Raw genomic sequence first — 21622 nt, forward strand, 5'->3', positions numbered from 1 at the left:
TCGCCTTTCTGGTTTGCTATTTCGATTTGTCACCGGTTTTCTATTGTTTTTCTTTCTTTTTCCAGTAGAACATAAATGTTTGGTCTGTCACTTTTCGGTTGTCAAACTACCACATGTGCTCCACCATTGTGCTCACTAATCGTCGATCTTCAAAACCCCAGTGGAAGAGCTGCCAAACGTGTTGTGCAAGCTGTGCAGCTTCTTGACACATCGGTGCATTTTCCCATCCTACCAACACACGCGCAACACAGTTGGACTCCTCATCTCTAGATCATTTAGATCTCGATACCTCTGCTCCATCTCCACAAACACGTGTAGCATGGTCGTGCAGCTCTGTCGCCCATTCCTCAGAAAGGCCTCTAGCGATCCGAACTGCCTGATTTTAGCTATCTGGTTATGTTACAACTTTGCCTAACTGAAAATCTAGGGGAAAAGGACCTGAAGATCTTCACCAATGACTTCAAAACAGATGGTTCCAGTGCTACTTTCATAGATGCAGATCGCTACCGCATTTTACAAATCCACCAATTGAATTTTAGAACTGCTACTGTAGCGATCCCTTCCTTGACAAGCCAAGGAAACAAGGACTCAGGTCCAATTTATTGGTCCTACCGCCCGTTTTTTTTTTCTACTGTATTCACTGCACTTTTTGTAAAATGGGTTTTTGTTATGTCGCTTGTACTCTCCTCTTGTAGTCTGTCTTTTAATTCAATGCAAGTTTGTTGAAAAAAGAAAAACTGCTAAGTTCTCTGTAAAGTACTATAGTTTTTTACCATTTTTTAATAAGTGATGCTACTTATAAATGTGTGTAAATATACCATGTATTGTTAAATCTATTATAATTAAAAAAATATTTAATATTTAATTTACTAGAATTAAACCCACTAAAATAAGGACTTTTACACTCTTCAATAGAGAGCCAGCACATAAGTATTCTATTGGAGAGAAGGAAAAAACCCACTAAAATTTAAATGAAACCACCCTAAATATAAAATATTGAGATTTATTATACATCAACTATTATTCACTCGCACACCTTACGCTTAAAACTTTTTCTAGATGTGAGTGTATTTTTCATAAGGTAAGGAGTGTGGGGTGTGGGATGGTGACAAAATCCACTTGGGTCCGAGCCACTATAGGGTAGTCCAATAGCCCCTGGGTGGTTCTAAATTTTTCTTGTGATGAAATTTGGTGTGATGCAACTCTATTAAAAAAAATAAACTGTCGTGACTTTATGTGACAATTAACTTGTGAACAAAAGGTGTAAACTAAAACTTACACCATATCTAGACAATAGCAACTCTCAATATCAAGATACAGATGTTTTTTTTTTTAATGTTAGTTGATATACAGGACTTCTGTATCAATAGTGCGTTTTGTGGGTTGACAAGCAAATTTACAAATAATTTTTTTTATTGAATGGTATTGGGAGAAGTTGGTTTAGCCATGCCTAAGGGGTAAGAATGCAATAGCAAGGATAAGGAATATCATGATGACTATAATAAGATAGTGATTCGGAAGTTAAACTCAAGATGTGCTGTAGATGATAAGGTGATGATAAAGTTGCAATAAAATTAAGAGTTAGGTATGTGAGTGATTAATTAATAATCTTATGATAATGGTGATGTATGGTACCAATTAGGAATCTGCGCAAGCAGACAGAAAGTTTTGAAGCTTCTTTTCTTTTTATTTATTTATTTATTTATAATTTATTTATTTATTTCAATAGCATTCTGAAATGGTTTCATTTAACTCTTTGACGAACAGTTATGATATTAAATGCTTCATCTTTTTGGTGGAATGTTTTATTATTCTCCTGATTTTTCACAATAGTCATCTAATTTATTATTATTATTTTATTAAATGCCTTGGATTTTATACAAAATTAAAAAATACTAAAAAAAGTGAAACTTAATACAAAAATTTCAAACTAATCATTACAATTTTTTCAAACTAATTATTACAACTTTTTCAAAATTTTAAATAAAAAATAAAAAACAATTCTAACTCTTTCAAATTCAAACAAAAATAATATAATGAAACTATATTCTTACAATATTTTAACTTTATAATATTTTTTATTCATTTTTTTCTTTCTCTTTTCTCAAAATCTAAAAAATACTCAACTCAGATTATCTTACTACTATTTACAAACTGTCTTACTACTATTTACAAAATTCTCATCTTATCTCACTCTCCAAACGAGCCCAAATTATGTTTGAGAATAAAATGAGATGAAATAAAATAAGATTAGATGATAATTTTATGTCTCATCTCATATCCCAAACATACCTTAATTGAATTTTAGAGTGTTAAGAAAGCATAATGCACATCAACATTCATAATTTAGATGAATTACATGGGTATTTAATTTTAAGATAAAAACTTAAATCCTAAATCTTTACCATAGTGACTAAAAAAATGGATTTTGTATAACTCATGGAATGAACATCTAATACTCCATCCGAGAGTTATCAGTATTTATCAAATATATTCTTATCTAACGGAGCGCTATTGGATCAAATGATAAAAACATTGTTAAAAAAAAGATAGCTCATGTGACAAGATAAATATTCCTTAGCTGGAAAGATATGTGGCCATGAAATAGAGATTAAGCGGAACAAAATTGACTAAGTGGTAGAGTCGTGAAAACACCTCTTTTTTTCATATTTTGAATCTTAATTCCGTGGAATAATATACTACTACTGAAGTACGGAAGAATTGAAAAGGAAAAAAAGAAAAAGAAAAAAGAAAAAGGTGGTGTGTTCATTTTATAGCAAAACTTCAAAAAAAAAAAAAAAAAGAGTTCAAAATTATAGCCACAAGCGTAGCAAAGTCTCTGATATGGGCGTTTCAACTTTCCTTGATCCGGGTCTTTTCGGCCGCTTTGGTGGCTATTCGGAAGAAAGCTTTTCAGGTCATCAATGTTTTTGTTTTGAGTCTCGTTTGTTTGTTTTTACGTATTATTTCAATTTATCTTTATTATAATTTTTTTAAATTTTTATATAAAATAAAATAAATAATTCAATTTTTTTTAATTTTAAAATAAAAATAATATTAAAAAATATATTAACAATATTTTATTTAATTTTTTAATTTTAATGTCAATTTATCTCATTTACAAAAACAAATAAGCTTTCCTCTCGGCAGTTCCTTGAAGCCCAAAACTTTTCGTTCTTTGCTGTTTAAACACAACCTTCGAATAATGGAGCGAATGGTGGTAACAAAGCATTTGAGGCCTCAAAATAAGGATTAGGATAAATAATATACTCTTAATGACGTCATTAAAAAGTATATACCCGTACTATAACATGTTTTTGAGAAGGGAAGACGGGAAGTACACTGAATACTTTAGCGATAGTTTACAATTCAACAGAATCCGAAGAAGGTAAGTTAAGTAACATCTGTTTTTTTTTTTTTTTTTTTTTTTTTTTTTTGTCAATTTTTTTTCTTATTTTCTCAGCAAACGGCAGGTTTTTAGTGAGTTTTTTTTACTCTTCCTGTCTCCATCTCTCTCTCCGCTTTCTCTCATCATTTTCTTTGTTCTTCTCCACTGCTGAGAGCCCGAGAGACTTATTTATGCTTAGTCATCGCACACTGTCTTATTCACGCGAAAATCCCTCGCAAGTTTGCTGAAAGATCTATAAGTTTCACGTTCTTTGCTCGTTTATTGCCTGAGTTGTCAGTAGAACCTTTCCTGCCTTCTTTTATATCTCTGTGCTCTCAGTCTCTCGCCTTTTGCAACTCCAAGCCTTTTTTTATCTGCCAGTTCTCCAAGTGTTCGAGTTGTTGCTAAGAAGGGTCTTCTTTGAATAATGTAACTTTGGTTTAGCTGTTCTGATTGGTTCTTTTCCCAGTTTGGTTGATGCCCATTTGCTTAAAAGTGTTCTGAATCAATCTTGTTTGTGGTTTTAATCATGGGTTCTCGCTAGTCTTGCTGAATAGATAATCTATGTTCATCTTTCTATTGATACCCATTTGCTTCAAATAGTTCTGAACCATTGCAAATGCAGCTTTTACTAATGGGTTCTCCTTAGTTTGGTGCTTGTTGCTCTTTTTAATTTCCGAACTCTAGAGCTTGACTGCGATTTCCACCAATTTTAGGATGTAAAAGTTATATCCTGTAATTAATTCTTAGCATTCCGCTTCATTTTGTTATGTTGATGTACTTCTTGATAGTTAGAAGAGAGGGACGGTGATGGATCTGAGCTTTGTCAAAGTCAACCGCTAGTACTGATCTGAACATATGCAGAGCGTCTGTCAATTTTATTAAAGTTTAGAACTTCCTAATTCACTATGAATTCCATTCGTTAATATCCTTGATTCTTTACCAAGATAAGGAATCCATGTAGTTGCATCCATTACCAACTAGTTTTTTTGTTCTTCCTCGTAGCAATATACTCCAACATTCTTTCTAACTCACTAGAGATGTAAATTCTTTAATTGTAATCATTTGCCGATGGATATTATCAAGGGTCTGTTATACTTGATGAGTCGACATTCTTTTTTCCTTCTCTCTCAAACTCCAACGATGAAGAAGAAATCATTGCCTCTCTGCCCATAATTTTGCCTATACATACACAGATATATTTTCTCATGCAAGTCTAGTTACCATGTTGGCCTCTCGAGTCCCTTAAAATCCGAACCTGAATTAAGCATCTTTCATTCCACATATTTCCCGGGTTACTTGTTACTCAAACAAAAAGCTAAATAAGTTATCATCCCTTCTTCACAAACTATTCGACCTATCATGGAAGAAACATTTGTTCCCTTTCGTGGGATCAAGAATGACCTCAAAGGAAGACTTTTGTGCTATAAACAAGACTGGGCCGGTGGTATCCGGGCGGGTATCAGGTTTGTGACTCTTGTAATTCTTATCCATATATAACAATTTAACTAATATGTTGGTAAAGATATTGAACTTAGTAACTTACTACCGCAATTTGCTAGCCATCACAGTTTCTGATCCATGGACAACAGTTTCTGATCCATGGACAACTTTCAATTCTGTAGATATTGCCACTTTTATATTTTTACTATGAATATATTATCATTATCTCCAATCACTAGGATCCTGGCTCCAACAACGTACATATTTTTTGCTTCAGCAATTCCAGTTATATCTTTTGGGGAGCAGCTGGAGAGAGAAACAGGTGTGCTGGATTTTCCTTTTTTGGCTGCCAACTTCCTATTCTAGTTACTTATCCCCCCATCGCCCCAAATAAAAAATACACAAACATATTATTATAGCTGATAAATTGGGAATTGTTTTCTCAGACATGCTTCGTTTGATTATATGTTGCAGAAGGAAGTTTGACTGCTGTGCAAACTCTTGCATCAACAGCACTTTGTGGTGTTATCCACTCAGTTGTTGGAGGACAGCCCCTACTTATTCTAGGAGTGGCTGAGCCAACAGTGCTGATGTATACATTCATGTTCAACTTTGCTAAGGACCGGAAGGATTTGGGGCAGGAACTCTTCTTAGCCTGGACTGGATGGTATCACATAAACACTTGGGTACTTGAAAAATGCAAAGGGCTTGATGTTTAGTGATATTTGACACTCTTTATACATAATTGGGTTTTCAGGGTCTGTGTGTGGACGGCACTTTTGCTCTTCTTGCTGGCTGTTCTGGGTGCCTGCTCGATTATCAATAGATTTACACGCCTTGCTGGTGAATTGTTTGGTCTGCTAATTGCAATGCTATTTATGCAGCAGGCCATACGGGTGAATATCATTTATGGTTTTAATTTTTTAAATAATAACTTCATTTTGATTAATGAGGACTGGAAGGTTCTTGATATAACATTAGATCTGAAAGTTGGTTGAAAAGCTTCTATGGTATTGAGTAGTTTTCATGGTGGTGATAAGTCCTCAAATACCAGACCTTTTCCTCAAGTCACTTAACAAGCTAATTTGCTTTGTTAACATTCTATTTTTTATCAGTACTTGGTAAAAATTCTTTTCGCTGGACCTTCAATTCATGGATCTTATGATACAGGGACTTGTGGAAGAGTTTGCCATACCCAAGAGAGAGAATCCAAATCAGACTGCATTCCAGCTATCCTGGCGATTTGGCAATGGAATGTTTGCATTGGTTCTGTCCTTCGGCCTTCTTCTTACTGCACTAAGCAGTCGTAAAGCTAGATCCTGGCGCTATGGGACTGGTATGCGGAGTTTGCTTTCGAAGTATCAAGCATAGGGTCAAAAGATTAAATTTGGTCTTCACCAAGTGTTCTTCAATTAGTAATTTGATATCATCTTTTTATTTTTTCCCTTTTGATTGTCTTTTTAATGAAATTGTTAGTTTCTTGCTGTCAGGGGAAATAAATATTTTTCTTTATCTATGCTGTGCATCATATATGTTATTAGTTTTCTTATGTTATAGGTGTTTCAAATTTATAGGTTGCCTACGGGGATTTATTGCGGATTATGGAGTTCCTTTAATGGTGCTTGTATGGACTGGTGTCTCTTACATGCCTGTAAATGATGTCCCAAGAGGGATCCCCAGGCGTCTTTTCAGTCCAAATCCATGGTCTCCAGGGGCATACTCAAATTGGACGGTTATAAAGGTGAATCTTATGGTTTGTCAAATAGCTGCTAAGACTCCTCTCTGGCATCTGCTTCAGGGACGCCCAAATTTTGTTTCTTTGTGTCTGAAGCTTGGCTACAAACTCATGTTGTTAAGTTGTGCAGGACATGTTGAACGTTCCTCCATTATATATAGTTGGAGCATTTATACCAGCAACTATGATAGCTGTACTTTACTACTTTGATCACAGTGTTGCATCCCAACTTGCCCAGCAGAAGGAGTTTAATCTGAAGAAACCTGCTTCATATCATTATGACCTTCTTCTTCTGGGTTTCTTGGTGAGCTGTCTCTAAGGAATACCAAATTCACTTGTAATTTTGTCAAAAAACTCCATCTTTAAAAGAATTTTTATTAATCTATCGAAGGAAACTTCTCATTTTAGTTTTTGAATTATTTTCCTTGCCAGGTCATATTATGTGGGCTTATTGGCATTCCTCCTTCCAATGGCGTAATCCCGCAATCTCCGATGCATACAAAAAGTTTAGCCACTCTAAAACATCAGGTAAACCACCTTATTGTGTTCTGGAAGTTAAATAGTCTCATTTTACAGTTCTAAAATCCCGTTATTTTTGTTTGCAAGTTTATCAGAGCATAGAATTCAGATCATTAGAAAAAAAAACTCTCCCTATGTTTTGCAATCCCAGCACAAAGGACAAACCAAAATCCAACCATTCTTTGAATTCACTCCAATGATCCTAATCATCTGATATACTCGTTGCATTGGTACTAATTGGACAGTTGAGAATACCTGTCTCTGACAGTTTGAACTCTAAAATAAATCCTTGTCCTATCTTCCAATTTTGACTTATCCTGCAATGAGAATGCATCTCCTTGCCTTTTTGTTTCTTTGCCTTCCTCTTTGAATGACCCTTTTCTGTTAGTTGCTTTCTGAATTCTTTTTGTTTCTGAATTCTTCTTTCTCCTGACGTATATGTTAATAAATACAATGGGCCTTTTGGTTTCTCTGGAGCAGCTTTTGCGGAATAAGCTTGTAGTGACAGCCCGACAAAGTATGCGTAAGAATTCAAATTTGGGTCAATTATACCAGAACATGCAAGAAGCATATAATGAAATGCAGACTCCACTAACCTACCAAATTCCATCCACTCTGGTAAGCGAATGATTTTTTATATTTACAAAGATATATATATATATATATACACATATTTTCTTTTCTTAGATCTGTGCTTCAAACAGGGTCTTAAAGAGCTGAAAGAATCCACTATTCAATTAGCCTCCAGTAATGGCTATATTGGTGCCCCTGTTGATGAGGCAGTTTTTGACGTGGATAAGGATATTGATGATCTTTTGCCTGTCGAAGTTAAAGAACAACGCCTCAGTAATCTGCTTCAGGCATTAATGGTTGGCAGTTGTGTTGCTGCGATGCCTCTTCTAAAGAAGATCCCAACTTCAGTTCTTTGGGGCTACTTTGCTTTCATGGCAATTGAAAGCTTGCCTGGAAATCAGTTCTGGGAGAGGATATTGTTGCTTTTCACTGCTCCAAGTCGAAGATACAAGTAAGTTTCTGCTCATATTTCTAGTTACTCTTGTTAATCGCCATGGGTTTGAGGACTTCAAGTTCTTCCGTACTGGGAAAAACATATTTTCATATCTTCGTGTTCTCTAATGCTTATCTCTTTTTTTCCTTAGAAAGTGGCTTTATAATTCTAATTCTCATATGTAGAATGGTCTCATATACAATCATGGATATTTTTTCTTTCAGTTTTAATTTCTTATATATCCATGGATTTTTTTTTTAATTCCACTGACGGCTTTTCACTGCTCCATATGTGTGTGAAATTATGAACATAATTAGCCTTCTTATTATTTTTAGAAGAAACAAATGATATTTACATAATTTTGTTAGGGTGCTGGAGGAGTATCATGCAACCTTTGTCGAGACTGTGCCCTTCAAAACAATTGCCACCTTCACCTTGTTCCAGACAACTTACTTGCTTGTATGTTTCGGCATAACATGGATACCATTAGCTGGGGTCCTTTTCCCACTGTTGATCATGCTTCTTGTACCAGTGCGACAGTATTTTCTCCCCAAGTTTTTTAAAGGTGCCCATCTGCATGAGTTGGATGCTGCAGAATATGAGGAAGCCCCTGCGATTGCTTTCAACATGACAGTTCAAGTAAGTGTCTTAACCATTCTGTTCATTTAGGTAGACATATTTAAATATCATATCTAGAAATTTCGTTCTTGCGTTCCCTTCCATGATGATGATTCAAAATTGCATTTCATTCTAAAACAGGCCTTTATCAGCTAATCTCCTGAAGCTTATCACCACATCTTGATGTTTTATGCACTATCAGGGCCAGGATGCTCAGGCAAGAATTCCTAACATTGATGGTGCGGAAATTCTTGATGAAATCATCACAAGAAGCCGTGGTGAGATCCGTCTCACTCAGAGTGCTAAGGTAACAAGTTCGACCCCTATTTTGGATATCAGGCCTACTCATAGCCTGCAGGCATCACCAAGAAAATACAGCCCCCGTGTAAATCAACTGAGGGGGGAACAGAGTCCCAGATCGAAAGGAAAAGAACTTGAAGCAAAACAAACTCCCAGTCCCGGGCCATCTGTTCTTGGACAAAGCCCTCGTAGTTAAGTTTTAAGCTAAAACCTAAATTTGTGATTATTGTGAGGTTAGTAGTCAAGGGTGCTCGAGAGGTCCTGTTCTAAATCATGTAACCAAGTGTTATCTTGTAGATGCGTGTTTCTTTTATTTCGTCCAACCTTCTATAATGGTGTAGGTTGACTTTCAGTACTAATACTACTCTAGCTTTGTATTTACTTATAAAAAAAACTACTCAACTTGTATCTCTCATATAGGCTGGGCAGAGAATGCACTTATGATAATGGATAACAGGTCTATTTATTTTCATTTCTTCTGTTGGTTGGTCATCTTATATACTTCCCTCTTTAAGTAAATCTGCGTTCTGAAAGTGGTAGTGGGATCAGGAAGAGATGAAATAGAGGGAAGATCAATTTAACTAGCTTTTGATAGGGCTGCACAGAGCAGCATATGGTTGTTGTTGTTTTTTTTTTCCTTCAAGTTGAATAAAAATAAAAAGTATCAATAGAAGCAGAGCGTGCTCTGTGCTTCTATTACTCGATCTATTCAGCATTGATCATAAACATTAGTGCTCCCATCCTTCCTTTGTGTGGGGGCGATTCATTACTGAATTCAGCATTCATATATGATATGTTCATGTCAATTACCTTAATTACTACCCTTCCACTTGATCCAAAAATCAAATTATGAGATTTACAAATAACAGTTATACTGCTAAATCTATGGTAATCAAGCCCCTCTATGGATGTGTCTTCTTTAATTTGACAGAATCCTCCATTTGGGAAAGGAGGATATGTTCTTGATGTAGGAGGCTTATTCATTAAAAACACTCATTTACAAGCTTGTCTATTGACACATCAACCACACTACTGATGTAGAAAGAAGTATTTATGTTTTTATTTTTATATTTATTATAATGAGTCTCATAATAAGTGTTATATTTACACACTAGCTTCAGCTTGTAAGTAGTAGAAAATGGGTAAAACATGGATATATTGCTTGAGGTCCTCCTTTAATTCATGTTATAGGCGAGATATTTATGTTATGGCTGTTTAAATTCAGGGAGGCCCATTCTAACTCTAATTTTAACCTGTTTTACACTCCTGGTCTTGGTTGTCATCAAGGACATTGAATTCATGGGATTTGACACCTATATGTGTCATCTTTCGTAAAGGGAACTACAGCAAAGGTGAGCCTTTTTACCAGATTTTTAAAGCCATGCCAATTGCATTGCAAGTTTGATGAAGTTCATGTTGACCAGGCTTCCACTCATGTCTTCATGATTGTTGGGGGAGAATCTTTTCCTACACAGCATTGAGAGCACCACACTATTAGCTTTATATGTCCTTTGCTGCATTAGTAATGGAGCAGGCCTGCTGCTTTTGTACTTCCCATCTTTTCTTCTCTTTTTCTTGAAGCATTTTCTAATCCTGTATTCAAATCTAACGCTATCTTTTTCAGCTGCTTTAGTTCTAATCAACCTCCTTTCTTAGAAGATGTAATTAATCTCTGTTTTGGAAGATTTAAATAACTCTCTCTCTCTCTCTCTTCTTCTTGTGTTATTATGCAAATCTTCATGGATTCTACATCTGAATGTCACTATAAATTCAGTTCTGTCTATATCCACAGTAAAAGCCTCATCATTCACAAGGATAAGAAAGTTTGGTTGGTACAGATTTGGTGATTGATTAGATAGGTTAGTGGAATAAGCATGCATGCAATTCCTTCCATTATCTGGACCCTGCTCTCTGTACTACTGGATCTTCGTGATCGTGTCACTCAAATACTTGTCAACATATATATTTAACAGTGAGATGAGATGATTTAAAAAAAAAAAAAAAAAATTAAATAAAATATTATTATAATATTATTTTTTAATATTATTATTATTTTGAGATTTGAAAAAATTGAATTGTTTATTATATTTTATGTAGAAATTTAGAAAAATTGTAATGATAAGATGAAATAAAACCATTTATGTATTCAAACGGACCTAAATCTAGGCATTCAAGTATGCTGAGCCAAGGTATTTTTATTTTTGTGTGAATATAAAAAGAGTAATGATATACAACTTTTCTCATTGTTAAGGCATTTTTCAGTCACGGTGGCTGGCCAGCAGTATGGTCTGATGGCCCATGTCTTGGTCTTTAGACGGTGTTTGATGGTTGTGCTTGAGATGAACATTCATGGTTTGCAGAATGATAAATAACAATGAATAAAAAAAAAATGCAGAGATTTAAGTGATTTGGTAATAAAACCTGCATCCATGGATCTTGGAGAAGTGAAATCTACTATAAATGTGGTTTAATACAAACTTTCATGGTCTCTCTAGCTCTTTGATACAATATTCATGGATGAAAGAATAACAAGGAAGAAGAAAAAGGTGAAGTCAGGTTACCAAAGTGAAGTCCCTTGCCTCTCTCTCTCTCTCTCTCTCTCTCCCCTTTCGTCCTGCAATCTTTCCTCTCTTGTCCTCATCATTATCAATTTTAAGCCTTGCGCTTACGTTTTTGTTTTCGTTGTATAATCCTATCAAGCTTTGATATCTTCTCCCTTTACCATTTACCAATGCCTTCGCTGCTGTGAACCCTAACTGCAGTTTTGTCCCCAACACTCGTTAAACTAAGCTTTTGGATCAGCAGTGATGTACGACACGTTTGATTAAGGATTATTTGAAAGCCTTTACACCGCACACGATTCACATGGTACAGAAAAATTCTTTTCATCAGTCACTATTCACCACTCCACACTTTACATCATATAAAAAACACTCTCACACTCTACGAAAAATATTTCTACACTTTATAAAAAAGTTATATGTGTAGGGTGTGAGAGTGAATAGTAACTGATATATAACATTCTTCTTTAATTTTTAAGAATCAAAATTTAAAATTTAATTTTTAAATCAAATTATAACACATTGATTGTGTGGTGTAAAAGGCCTTAAATAAAATTATTCTCTTCACGTCTCTAATTTTGAAAGCTTTTACACAATCGAGGAGAAAAATTCAATGATGATGCAAACACAACGCATCTTTTATCCCAATTAAATTTTGCACATAAAATCATGAGAACTAACATATTGCAATTGCAAGCGTAACTTTAATGCCAGTGAATCTTGTACATAAAAACATCATATCTAACATATTGCACTTGCAAACTATCAAAGTAATTATATATATATATATATTTATATATACCATTCATTAATGTCACATATCTATAATATTTTATTTACGTGAATAGACAAAATAAAACAAGAGCAACATATATTTCAGTTTTGGATAGGTGAATAGTGCAATATCAATTTTGATAGTTCCAATTTTGATAATTTGAACATATACATGAAGGTGCAAAATGTATGAAAGGATAATGGGAAGATTTTGTAAGCAAAGGTGAAAACATCATAGTTAAGGGCTCGTTTGTTTTCAGAGATGAGATGAGATGAGATGAGATTAAAATTAAAAAGTTAAATAAAATATTGTTAGAATATATTTTTTAATATTATTTTTGTTTTGGGATTTGAAAAAGTTGAATTGTTTATTTTATTTTGTGTGGAGATTTGGAAAAGTTGTAATGATGAAGTGAGATGAGATGAGATGAGATGAGATGTTTCTTGAAAACAAACGAGACAATTTCGTTGGAACAGTTGGAATTTTCTGTTCTGCTATAGTACTCAATATACTATACATCCTCATTTTGTTTCATTCCAAATTCCAAACCGTTCTGATCTGTTCCATACTGTTTTAATGGTAATTTTATAATTTTCTTGTGTTTGGTTGATATTTTTATAAATTTTAAACCTAGATGTCATTCATGTAATTTTAAAATCTGAAAGGAATTTATATAATTTAAATTTTTTTGTAACTTTAAAGATGCCCCCTTATTCTTTTTTTTTTTAAAATCTAATTATTATTATTATTCTTTTTTTGTATATCAACTCAAGTTTATAATTTTTTAATATTATCTTTTGATATCAATATATTTACATTTTTTAAGGTATATATTCATTTAAAAAAAATCTCAATTCTTCCATATGGAGCCAAGTGTAGTGTGTAGTAGTAGGCACTTTTAGGCCCCTTCCCATGTAACACCCCGGTCCTGCACGGGTTGAAGAGTTACTTCCTATCACTTAAACTCACATTTCAACAATATAAATATAGACTCCAAATTTCCAATATCATATAGAATTTTTGATTCAAACTAATTTCCTCAATATAACCAATTTTCTAAAATGTCAAGTCATCATAACACAATAAAATTTCTTAATAAAAATCGTAAATACTTATAAAACTTTCTATGCTTAAACTACTATACTTAAATCATTTCACCCAATACTTCATAATCTTGATCTTTAGCTGAACCATCAGAATATCTGAAAAATATTATGGAGATAAAGAGTGAATTATCAACAACTCAGTAAGCAGATAACATATACTATTATGTAAACATGAGCATTTTCAGAATTCAAAATGCAAAACAAAATGTTTACCTTCATAATGCAGAAACAGAAACATGTACTTTTAGAATGCAAATATCAAAACATGTTACAACAATATCAGAGCGAAACTTTCAGAAAAACATTCTTATTCAAAAATCTTTGGCATATCAAAATCCGATACTTCATCTTCATCAATCAGAGCATCACATCGGGATAAATACCATATTTAACTCCTGTGGTAGGGTTATAAACCACCATTATAACCTGTGGAAGGGTCGTATCCACTATTATAACCTGTGGTTGAGTCGTATATCATATTTAACCCCCGTGGTAGGGTTATAAACCACCATTATAACCCGTGGAATGGTCATATCCATTATTATCACCCGTGATTAGGTCGTATACCATGTTTAACCCCGTGGTAAGGTTATAAACCACCATTATAACCCGTGGAAGGGTCGTATCCACTATTATAACCCGCGGTTGAGCCGTAACGGAAAACAGAACAGAACAGAACAGAACGTCATAATCAGACTTAATCAGAATGCAGAATTAGAATCTCATGCCCAAGGTTTTCAGATGTCATTTCATATCAAAAGCCAAAAACTAAACGGTTTTAGATAATTTCACATATTCGAAATAAACAGAATAAAAACATCTTCATTTATTCACAGCAAAACTTTTTAGATATCATGCATCAGAACATCTTTATTTCATCAAAACAAAACTTTAGAGAAGAAAAAGACTCATATTCGCTCTTTTCCAAATCAGAAACATAATGCACAAAAACTAGCTCATGTCTACACCAGTTGTGACAAAAATACTCTTCTCTTTCTTACGGATCTCATGAGTAATGCAGAGTAAATAACTTAGGTTATTTTCACATGTCTTTTCAAAAATAAATATATCATGCACATTTTCATAAATCTATCCCAGTTCATTTTTTTATGCAAAGTCTAGTATAAGAACTCCGCTTACCTAGACTTCTTAGCTTTTTCAGAATTTTCCTAAAAAATGCCGAATAATAATTAATCGTCACCTATAAAATAATCATGTAATTCTCAATCAATCACGTATTTCGATATTTAAGCCTAATCTTTTAAAATAACATATTTTAGTTCCTCAAAAACTAAAATTCTCATAACATTAAAATATATCATCACTTTCTAAAATCATCAATGTCTATTTAATAACTTCGACTAAAACATTTAAAAGTCTGACCTATTTACTATTAAAGTGTAATTATAAAATATGATACTAGATAATATAATTATACCAAAATATTTTAAATTATACAGCAACAATATAATAAGATCATAAATAAAAAAAATACAATATTATTGTTTACTTTTTGAAGAAAAAAAAACCTTGCTTAATACCAATTTAATTTACTTAAAAGATTTTTGCAAAACATAAATAAATTAGAGAGTACTTATACATAATAAAAGTTTAAAAGCACATTAATACAGCTTGTAGTAAAGGGTAAGGTATAGTTAGGCATTTTGTTGTTTGAAAACATATATAACATACACATGCGTGAAATTAGCTTTGCATGGCAGGGGCTCATTAAGAAGGGAATGTGTGATGGCGCAGGGAGCTGGCTGTGGTCGACAGCGGTGAGGGCAGCTGAAAATGATAGAGAGGGAGAGAGAGTGATGAACGAGAGAAGCACACGGTGAGAGAATGAGGGGGAGACCGAGAGAGACCGAGAGAAAAGAGAAAAACAAAAAGAAACGGTGTGAGCTTACCGAGGCCTAAGGCGGACTGGGGTGACGGGAAGTCTTCGTCGGCAGTTTCTGTGTACACTTGCCGTAGCTGATGGAAGCGAGAAAGAGCTGGGGATGGCTGTAAGTGGTGGCTCTGTTTCGGTGTGAGAAAAACAGAGGACAACGGCTGGCGACTGTCCGCGAGATGGGGGGAGGGGTGGTGGCGTCGGTGGCTTCTAACGTGTGAAGGAAGTCTCGTTCTGATGCTCGGGGTTGTTGTGCCGCGAGGTTGAATGGTGGTGCACAGCTAGGTGGGCTTGGGAGATGGAGGTTGGGCGGTTTCCATTCGGGGCTAGTGTCTTCTGTCGTGCAAGGGCCAATCGTGTGGGTTGCGACGTGAAAGAGCTTGGCAGTGGGACTGCCCTTTGGTGGTGGTTGTGCGGTTTCTCATGGGGCTCGGGCAGTGGCTATCACATGGTGGTATGCATGGCTGGATTGGCGAAAGCGCATGAAGGGTGGTGCATGGCAGTGTGCATGAAACAACCAATATGCTGCTGGTTGCTGGGCATTCCTGGACAAGGAGGCGTGGAGGCTTGGAGATGCTAGTTGCGGCAGTGGTGGTTTTAAATGGAGGGCTCACTCGTGGCAGTGGGAAGCCGAGAGAAGTTTGGGCAGCACAGAGATTCAACGGCAAAGGGGAGAGCTTGATAGGGGTTTTATGATGGTTGCCGGCCAGTGGGGGAAAGGTCAGAGAAAGTTAAACTGGTGGTGCGGCAGCACTCTAGTCTAGGTTAAAGATCATTTACATCTTCCATGTACGAGTTCTATATATATATAGGGACGGTTGCCATGAAAATAGAATGGAGACGTGCGTGAACTGTGAAGTTAACGTGTGAATATATAAGTGATTGGAACACAAAAAAAAAAAAAAAAATACAAAACCCTAAAGCTGAGGAGAAGAGAGGCATACGTGCATGGAAGTGCTAGAGTCGTGCGTGGTGGAGGTTTTAAAAAAAAATTTAATGTAATTATCAAACCCAATAAAATCATAATCTGCCAAAACAAAGATTTTAAGCCCGTAGCCTATTCCAAAAAAAAAAAAAAATACTCGAACACTCAATTGGGTTTTTTAGACGCATAAGTCCAAAAATATTTAAAAATGGCGCTTGGCTGGGTCCAGGTGTTACATCCCAGCTACTCGATCACTCTAGTGCTTTGGCTGCTACGGACATCACATTTACATACACATGCATTTCTTTTATTCATTATCAATCTGTATATAGTTAATTTTGAAATGGTATACTCAAACATATTGGTATCGAACTATTTCAGTACTTAAATCGGAATAATCATCTGAACGCATTACATACAAAATAAACCATTTAAAAACTTGATAGGGATACTAGAAGGGCCTTGGCCATGAAAACTATTTTTAGCTTCATACTTGGTCGCATTACATACAAAACCGTTCAATAAAAATATAGAATTGAACTGTCCTCTGTGAATAAACCAGGATAATGCTAACTTTATTATGACGCCTACTCCCATATAAAACTTGTCGTTAAAAGGAGTCGTATACCAGATTCTATGGTACGAACGATTAGAAGTGGTATAGATAAAAAAAATTATATAAAAATAAATCTACAAAGGCAATATGTTATATCTGTTTTATAATAAAAATAAATTATAATTTAACATATCACATCAAATCAAGTCAGTTTGTGGATTTATGAGATCTGTTAAAGAAAAGAGAAATGTGTTTAACACGTTGCGTTTCATATTCTTTTCCATTTTTAATTTTTTGGTGGATCCACTTTCAAGTCTCAACAATCGATTGAATTAATCATTTGCTCTGCTCTGTGCGCTCTCTCTGACCGTGTTTGTGTTATGGTCCTAATAGTGAATGGAGACCTTGTGGATTCAAAAAAAGTAATAGAAAATTGATGAACTGATTGTAATTGAATTAATGTAAAATGATAACAGGGCATTTCGAGGAACCCTAACCTCTAGGAATACAAGATAATTCTTAATAAGCCTTCAGATAATCACCTCCAGGCCCTCCTCCCTGTACATATACTACTCGACCTAGATTAGAAACTAACAACACGCTAGTAATAAACGAAGGCCATAGGCCAATTTCTACAGACAACAAAATAAGCCCACATGCCACTAGGACAACTTAGTAACCCAATAGAACAAAAGAAAACAATTTAGCCCTCAAGCCCAATCCAAGTTGATTGGGTTCATGACATTGTTCCCCCCTTAAAAACAAACTTTTGTCCTCAAGGTTTAAAATAGTGATGCAATCTTGGTTAACCAAGGTTCCCGTGTATATAATTACTACTAGTAAAGTTCCTACCACCTGTGCCATGAACATCGATCTTGGTGGAACCTTCATGAAATGTCCAAGTTTAAAGTCTACTACCAAGAGGATTAAAGCTTGAGTCATGCTGATGTATCATACACTTTGAAGCACATGTTAGCAACAGAACGCTTAGGGTACATGTACCCAATAATGTACTTTGTTATAATATTCAATCTTGCCATTTGGTTTGTGGTGGTAGCAATGATACCAATTGAGAGGGTGAAGAAATTGGCAATGCCATAAGTCAGTAGGACAACCCATCAAGGCATACATTATAAGAATAATGTTCAACACAAGGATGACAACAAACCACCACGTAGAAACTGATTTGTACTTCTTCCTAAGCTTGGTATGTATATCTTCCTTTTTTTCTCCCTCCAAGGGCACTTTTACCTTACTCCCATAAATCACTTCCACTTAATAGCAAAAGATGCACCTTAGTAGCAGTAAGTGTGGCAAAAACCAGTTGGCTATTGCATTAGTATGCAACAGAAGAAATGGGCATTGAAAGCACATCTTGTGGGATCCATTGTCGAATGCAATCCATCTTAGAGGTATCGCTATCGTATACAACTAATTGTGTCTCATGAACTACCAGCAAATGGATTTGATCAGAGTGAAACTGTACTCGAGTGTCACCAACAAGTGCCTTTCCCGATTGTATTAACTGCTTCCTCTTTTCCCACCTGTCAATGCTCCACACACAAAGTTGAGCATTTGTACCCAGATAAAATAGGATATTAAGATTTGTCAAAAAATCCAAACCAGTAATCCACTTCTGGTGACCCCTCAATTTTGATTTAACCTCATCCACACTAACATTATATATGTGGATTGTTAAGTCCTCCATTCCAATAGCTATGATGCTATTATACTGAGGATGGAATGTTAAAACCGTAGAAGCAGGGGGTGGTGGCTTGAATGTTGTCATTACCTTGAATGTCATCATGTTAAATAATGAAACCTTTCCACCACAAGTTGGCATTACATATGAGTCATTATTTGATAGAGCTATACACATAACTGCTTCTTCAAGATTGACACCTGAGACATAATCAGTCATAAGAAGACATTGTTTGGTTGCCAATGATTCAGAACAACACTGGTGGTGACCTTTCCACTTGGGATTTTGTTCATTGCGTGTCCACTTCCACAGCTTCTGAACACCATTTGCTCCCAGTGCCAAAACTCCAACACCAGAATTTGTATATAAAAGTCGTACAACCTTGCTGGAAGAATCTGTGCTATTAGGCATGGTAACTAATCGACATTGGACAACACCCACAATTTCAGACAATTGCCAAAGTTTAGTTATATCAGTTACATCTTCCACATATATTTTCTTATCCATGCTTCTACCCATTAGATCAACGCCATTAAGAATTGGAGAAGGCCTGACCGAGGAGCTTTTTTCCACTTTACAATTGACTGGATTGACATTTGTGATGGCTAAAGAGCCAGAAACCTTATCTGTAGTAGATTCAATGGGTGATCTCAATGCTTCAAACGATTGGACTTCAATTGCTCTAAAAGATCTGAGGCCAACAACATTTGCAAGTATCTTGAATCCATTGTCTCCTGTAGTAACAGAAAAATGTGTGGTAGGAAAATGTGAACATAAACGGCTTCCCATCGGTGATTGTATTGCAAATATGAGAAATCATCGTCAAATCTCCTACAGGTCCCAAGGTTACCCTTAGGCGAAATTCATATCTATTTGGCCAGACTTCACATCTTCTTCAGAGTGCTTAAGAATCAAGACAAAAATAGGCATCATTGGAATCACCTTTGCACACCAAACCTTCAATAAATTTTTCAGACCCATCCTAATTCTCACTCAAACCCACTCTCCACTCCACACTCCAAATTCTTTTCCAGCACATCACCCAAATAATTACTCTCCTTCTTAGTGACATGATCTATTATATTATTTGCTACAAAAAATTTATGAGGTTCTTTCAGAAGCTCCATGGTGTCCTGGTCATTACAATTATTTCCCACAGGGTTTCCTTCTCTTCCTCTATCAAAGGGCTTAAAAATAATTTTTATGGGCAAAGCATCAACCAACTGAGGAGCAAAGATTTTCTTGCCCGTAAAATTCTCGGCAAACTCAACCATGCGGCCTTCTTCATCAATCTTCATCAAACCAAATGCAGTGGTATGCTTTTCAACCATGGGCAGTGCCACTGTAATATCAGCTTCAATCTCTTTGCAGTCATGTTGCCAAACAAACACATGAGTATGTCATTCCCAAGTCGATACCATTTGTTGGACTCTCACCCTTTGCCATGGCTGGGTTCACATAGGTGGAAACGAGAAATGTGGAGCCATCGCCGTTGAGCTTTAGTTGAGCATCGAGAGTGAGAGCGAGCTCTGAATTAGCCTTGAGCAGAGAATGAGAAGGAGCTTCCTCTGTGTACTGCTGCACCAAGGCTAGGGAATGACCATCTTTGAGTTGCCTTCCGTTGAAGATGAGACGTTGCTAGTCAAGCCAAGTGCCCTTTTTGTCTTGGACCTCAGCCTTCACATGGTCGATGGTATTGATGGTATCAATGGTATTGTTCTCTTCCAACCTTTGACAAGAATTATGCTCATAGGCTTGTCTTGATTCTACCAAGAGTGAGGTGTGGGAAGAGGTGGAAGTCATCTTTGTCGATGATTGTTCGCTCACTGATTTTTCTATAACGATATTCTGATTATGAAGTTTGTTCTGATTTGTCATTAATTCCATCTCCATCAGCTAATTCAAGCGATCCTTGATCTCCTGAAGACTCTTCTCATGAGACTCTACCTGCCGCTATAAGATCTCTTGTTGCTGCTTGAAAAGTGTTCCATCCTCCATGAATCGTTGGCTTTAAATACCACTTGTTATGGTCCTAATAGTGAATGGAGAAATATCCCTTGTGGATTCAAAAAGTGTAATAGAAAATGGATGAACTAATTGTAATTGAATTACTGTAAAATGATAATAGGGCATTTCGAGGAACCCTAACCTACATGAATACAAGAGAATTCTTAATAGGCCTTCAAATAATCACCCCCAAACCCTCCTCCTCATACATATAATACTTGACCTAGAATAGAGACTAACAACACGCCAGCAACAAAAGAAGGCCATTGGCGAGTTTCTACAAACAACAAAATAAGCTCACGGGCCACTAGGACAGCTTAGTAACTCAATAGAAAGAAAGAAAACAATTTAGCTTGAGGCCCTCAAGCCCAATCCAAGTTGATTGGGTTCATGACATTATTCCAGTTGTTTGGTTCCTGGATTGCAATGTAAGAATGTAATGGATGTGAGGATGGGTTGTAAGGCTACTGGACTATTGATATAATGAATTAAGACGAATCCAAGGTGTTTGAGAAATGAACTGTGAGAATTGTCAAACTATATTAATAATAGGTTCTTCGAGAAAATCCCTAAACCTCCAAAATTTTCGAACATAAGCAAATTTCAAATAACCTTCCCCCTTTGCTCATCTTCCTCTTAAATCTGACCCTTACCCAACAAACTTTGTACCAGACTATTAAAATGATAGAATAATGATAGGGTTACTATCTTACTACTACTTATTTATTATTTTTTTTTGTATTTTATTTTATTTTATTTTTTTATTTTACTTAATGATTAAGGAAGTGAGTATTAATAAAGTTATATATTTTTTTAATTTTTTCTTAGTGATTAAGGATGTTAAAAAATACTTAAAAAAAGATAAAAAAATAAAAAAATTTGAAATAAACTAGGGTAGTAGAAGGGTAGTAACAGGGAAATAACCCTATCACTGCCCAAAACGATAACCTGACCCACTGTAACATAAGAAGAAAATAAAAGTAGCTAAATGCACTGTTTGGTGTCTTTAATTCCCAAACGCTGCGTATTACAAAAGACCACAAAACTACAACTATGACTTATTTAAACGGTGTGTATCACAGCACCA

The 21622-nt window shown here is 35.4% G+C and overlaps 2 protein-coding genes across 4 annotated transcripts; one reads left to right on the top strand and one right to left on the bottom strand.

Moving 5' to 3' along the window:
* Positions 1-3497: 3497 nt before the first annotated feature.
* On the top strand, positions 3498-9481 carry LOC121237510 (boron transporter 1-like). 3 transcript variants are annotated; one of them, XM_041134255.1, is made up of 12 exons: positions 3498-4854; positions 5071-5153; positions 5306-5498; positions 5589-5727; positions 6002-6167; positions 6406-6572; positions 6697-6870; positions 6999-7094; positions 7566-7703; positions 7790-8109; positions 8460-8730; positions 8912-9481. In XM_041134255.1, exons 1-12 carry the CDS (start codon positions 4751-4753, stop codon positions 9203-9205), a joined length of 2145 nt encoding a protein of 714 aa, XP_040990189.1. In that variant the 5' UTR covers positions 3498-4750; the 3' UTR covers positions 9206-9481. The 3 variants fall into 3 exon arrangements, with proteins under 3 accessions (XP_040990189.1, XP_040990190.1, XP_040990191.1); XM_041134256.1 differs by having other exon boundaries at positions 8918-9481; XM_041134257.1 differs by having other exon boundaries at positions 5109-5153.
* Positions 9482-17825: 8344 nt separating this feature from the next.
* On the bottom strand, positions 17826-21139 carry LOC121237908 (topless-related protein 3-like). Its single transcript, XM_041134837.1, has 2 exons — positions 18352-21139; positions 17826-18238 (listed from the first exon to the last, which is right to left on the bottom strand). The coding sequence occupies exons 1-2, from the start codon at positions 19315-19317 to the stop codon at positions 18233-18235; spliced, it is 972 nt and encodes a 323-aa protein (XP_040990771.1). The 5' UTR covers positions 19318-21139; the 3' UTR covers positions 17826-18232.
* Positions 21140-21622: the final 483 nt, after the last annotated feature.

Source organism: Juglans microcarpa x Juglans regia, chromosome 6S, assembly GCF_004785595.1.
Source record: "Juglans microcarpa x Juglans regia isolate MS1-56 chromosome 6S, Jm3101_v1.0, whole genome shotgun sequence".
NCBI classification, from domain to species: Eukaryota; Viridiplantae; Streptophyta; class Magnoliopsida; order Fagales; family Juglandaceae; genus Juglans; species Juglans microcarpa x Juglans regia.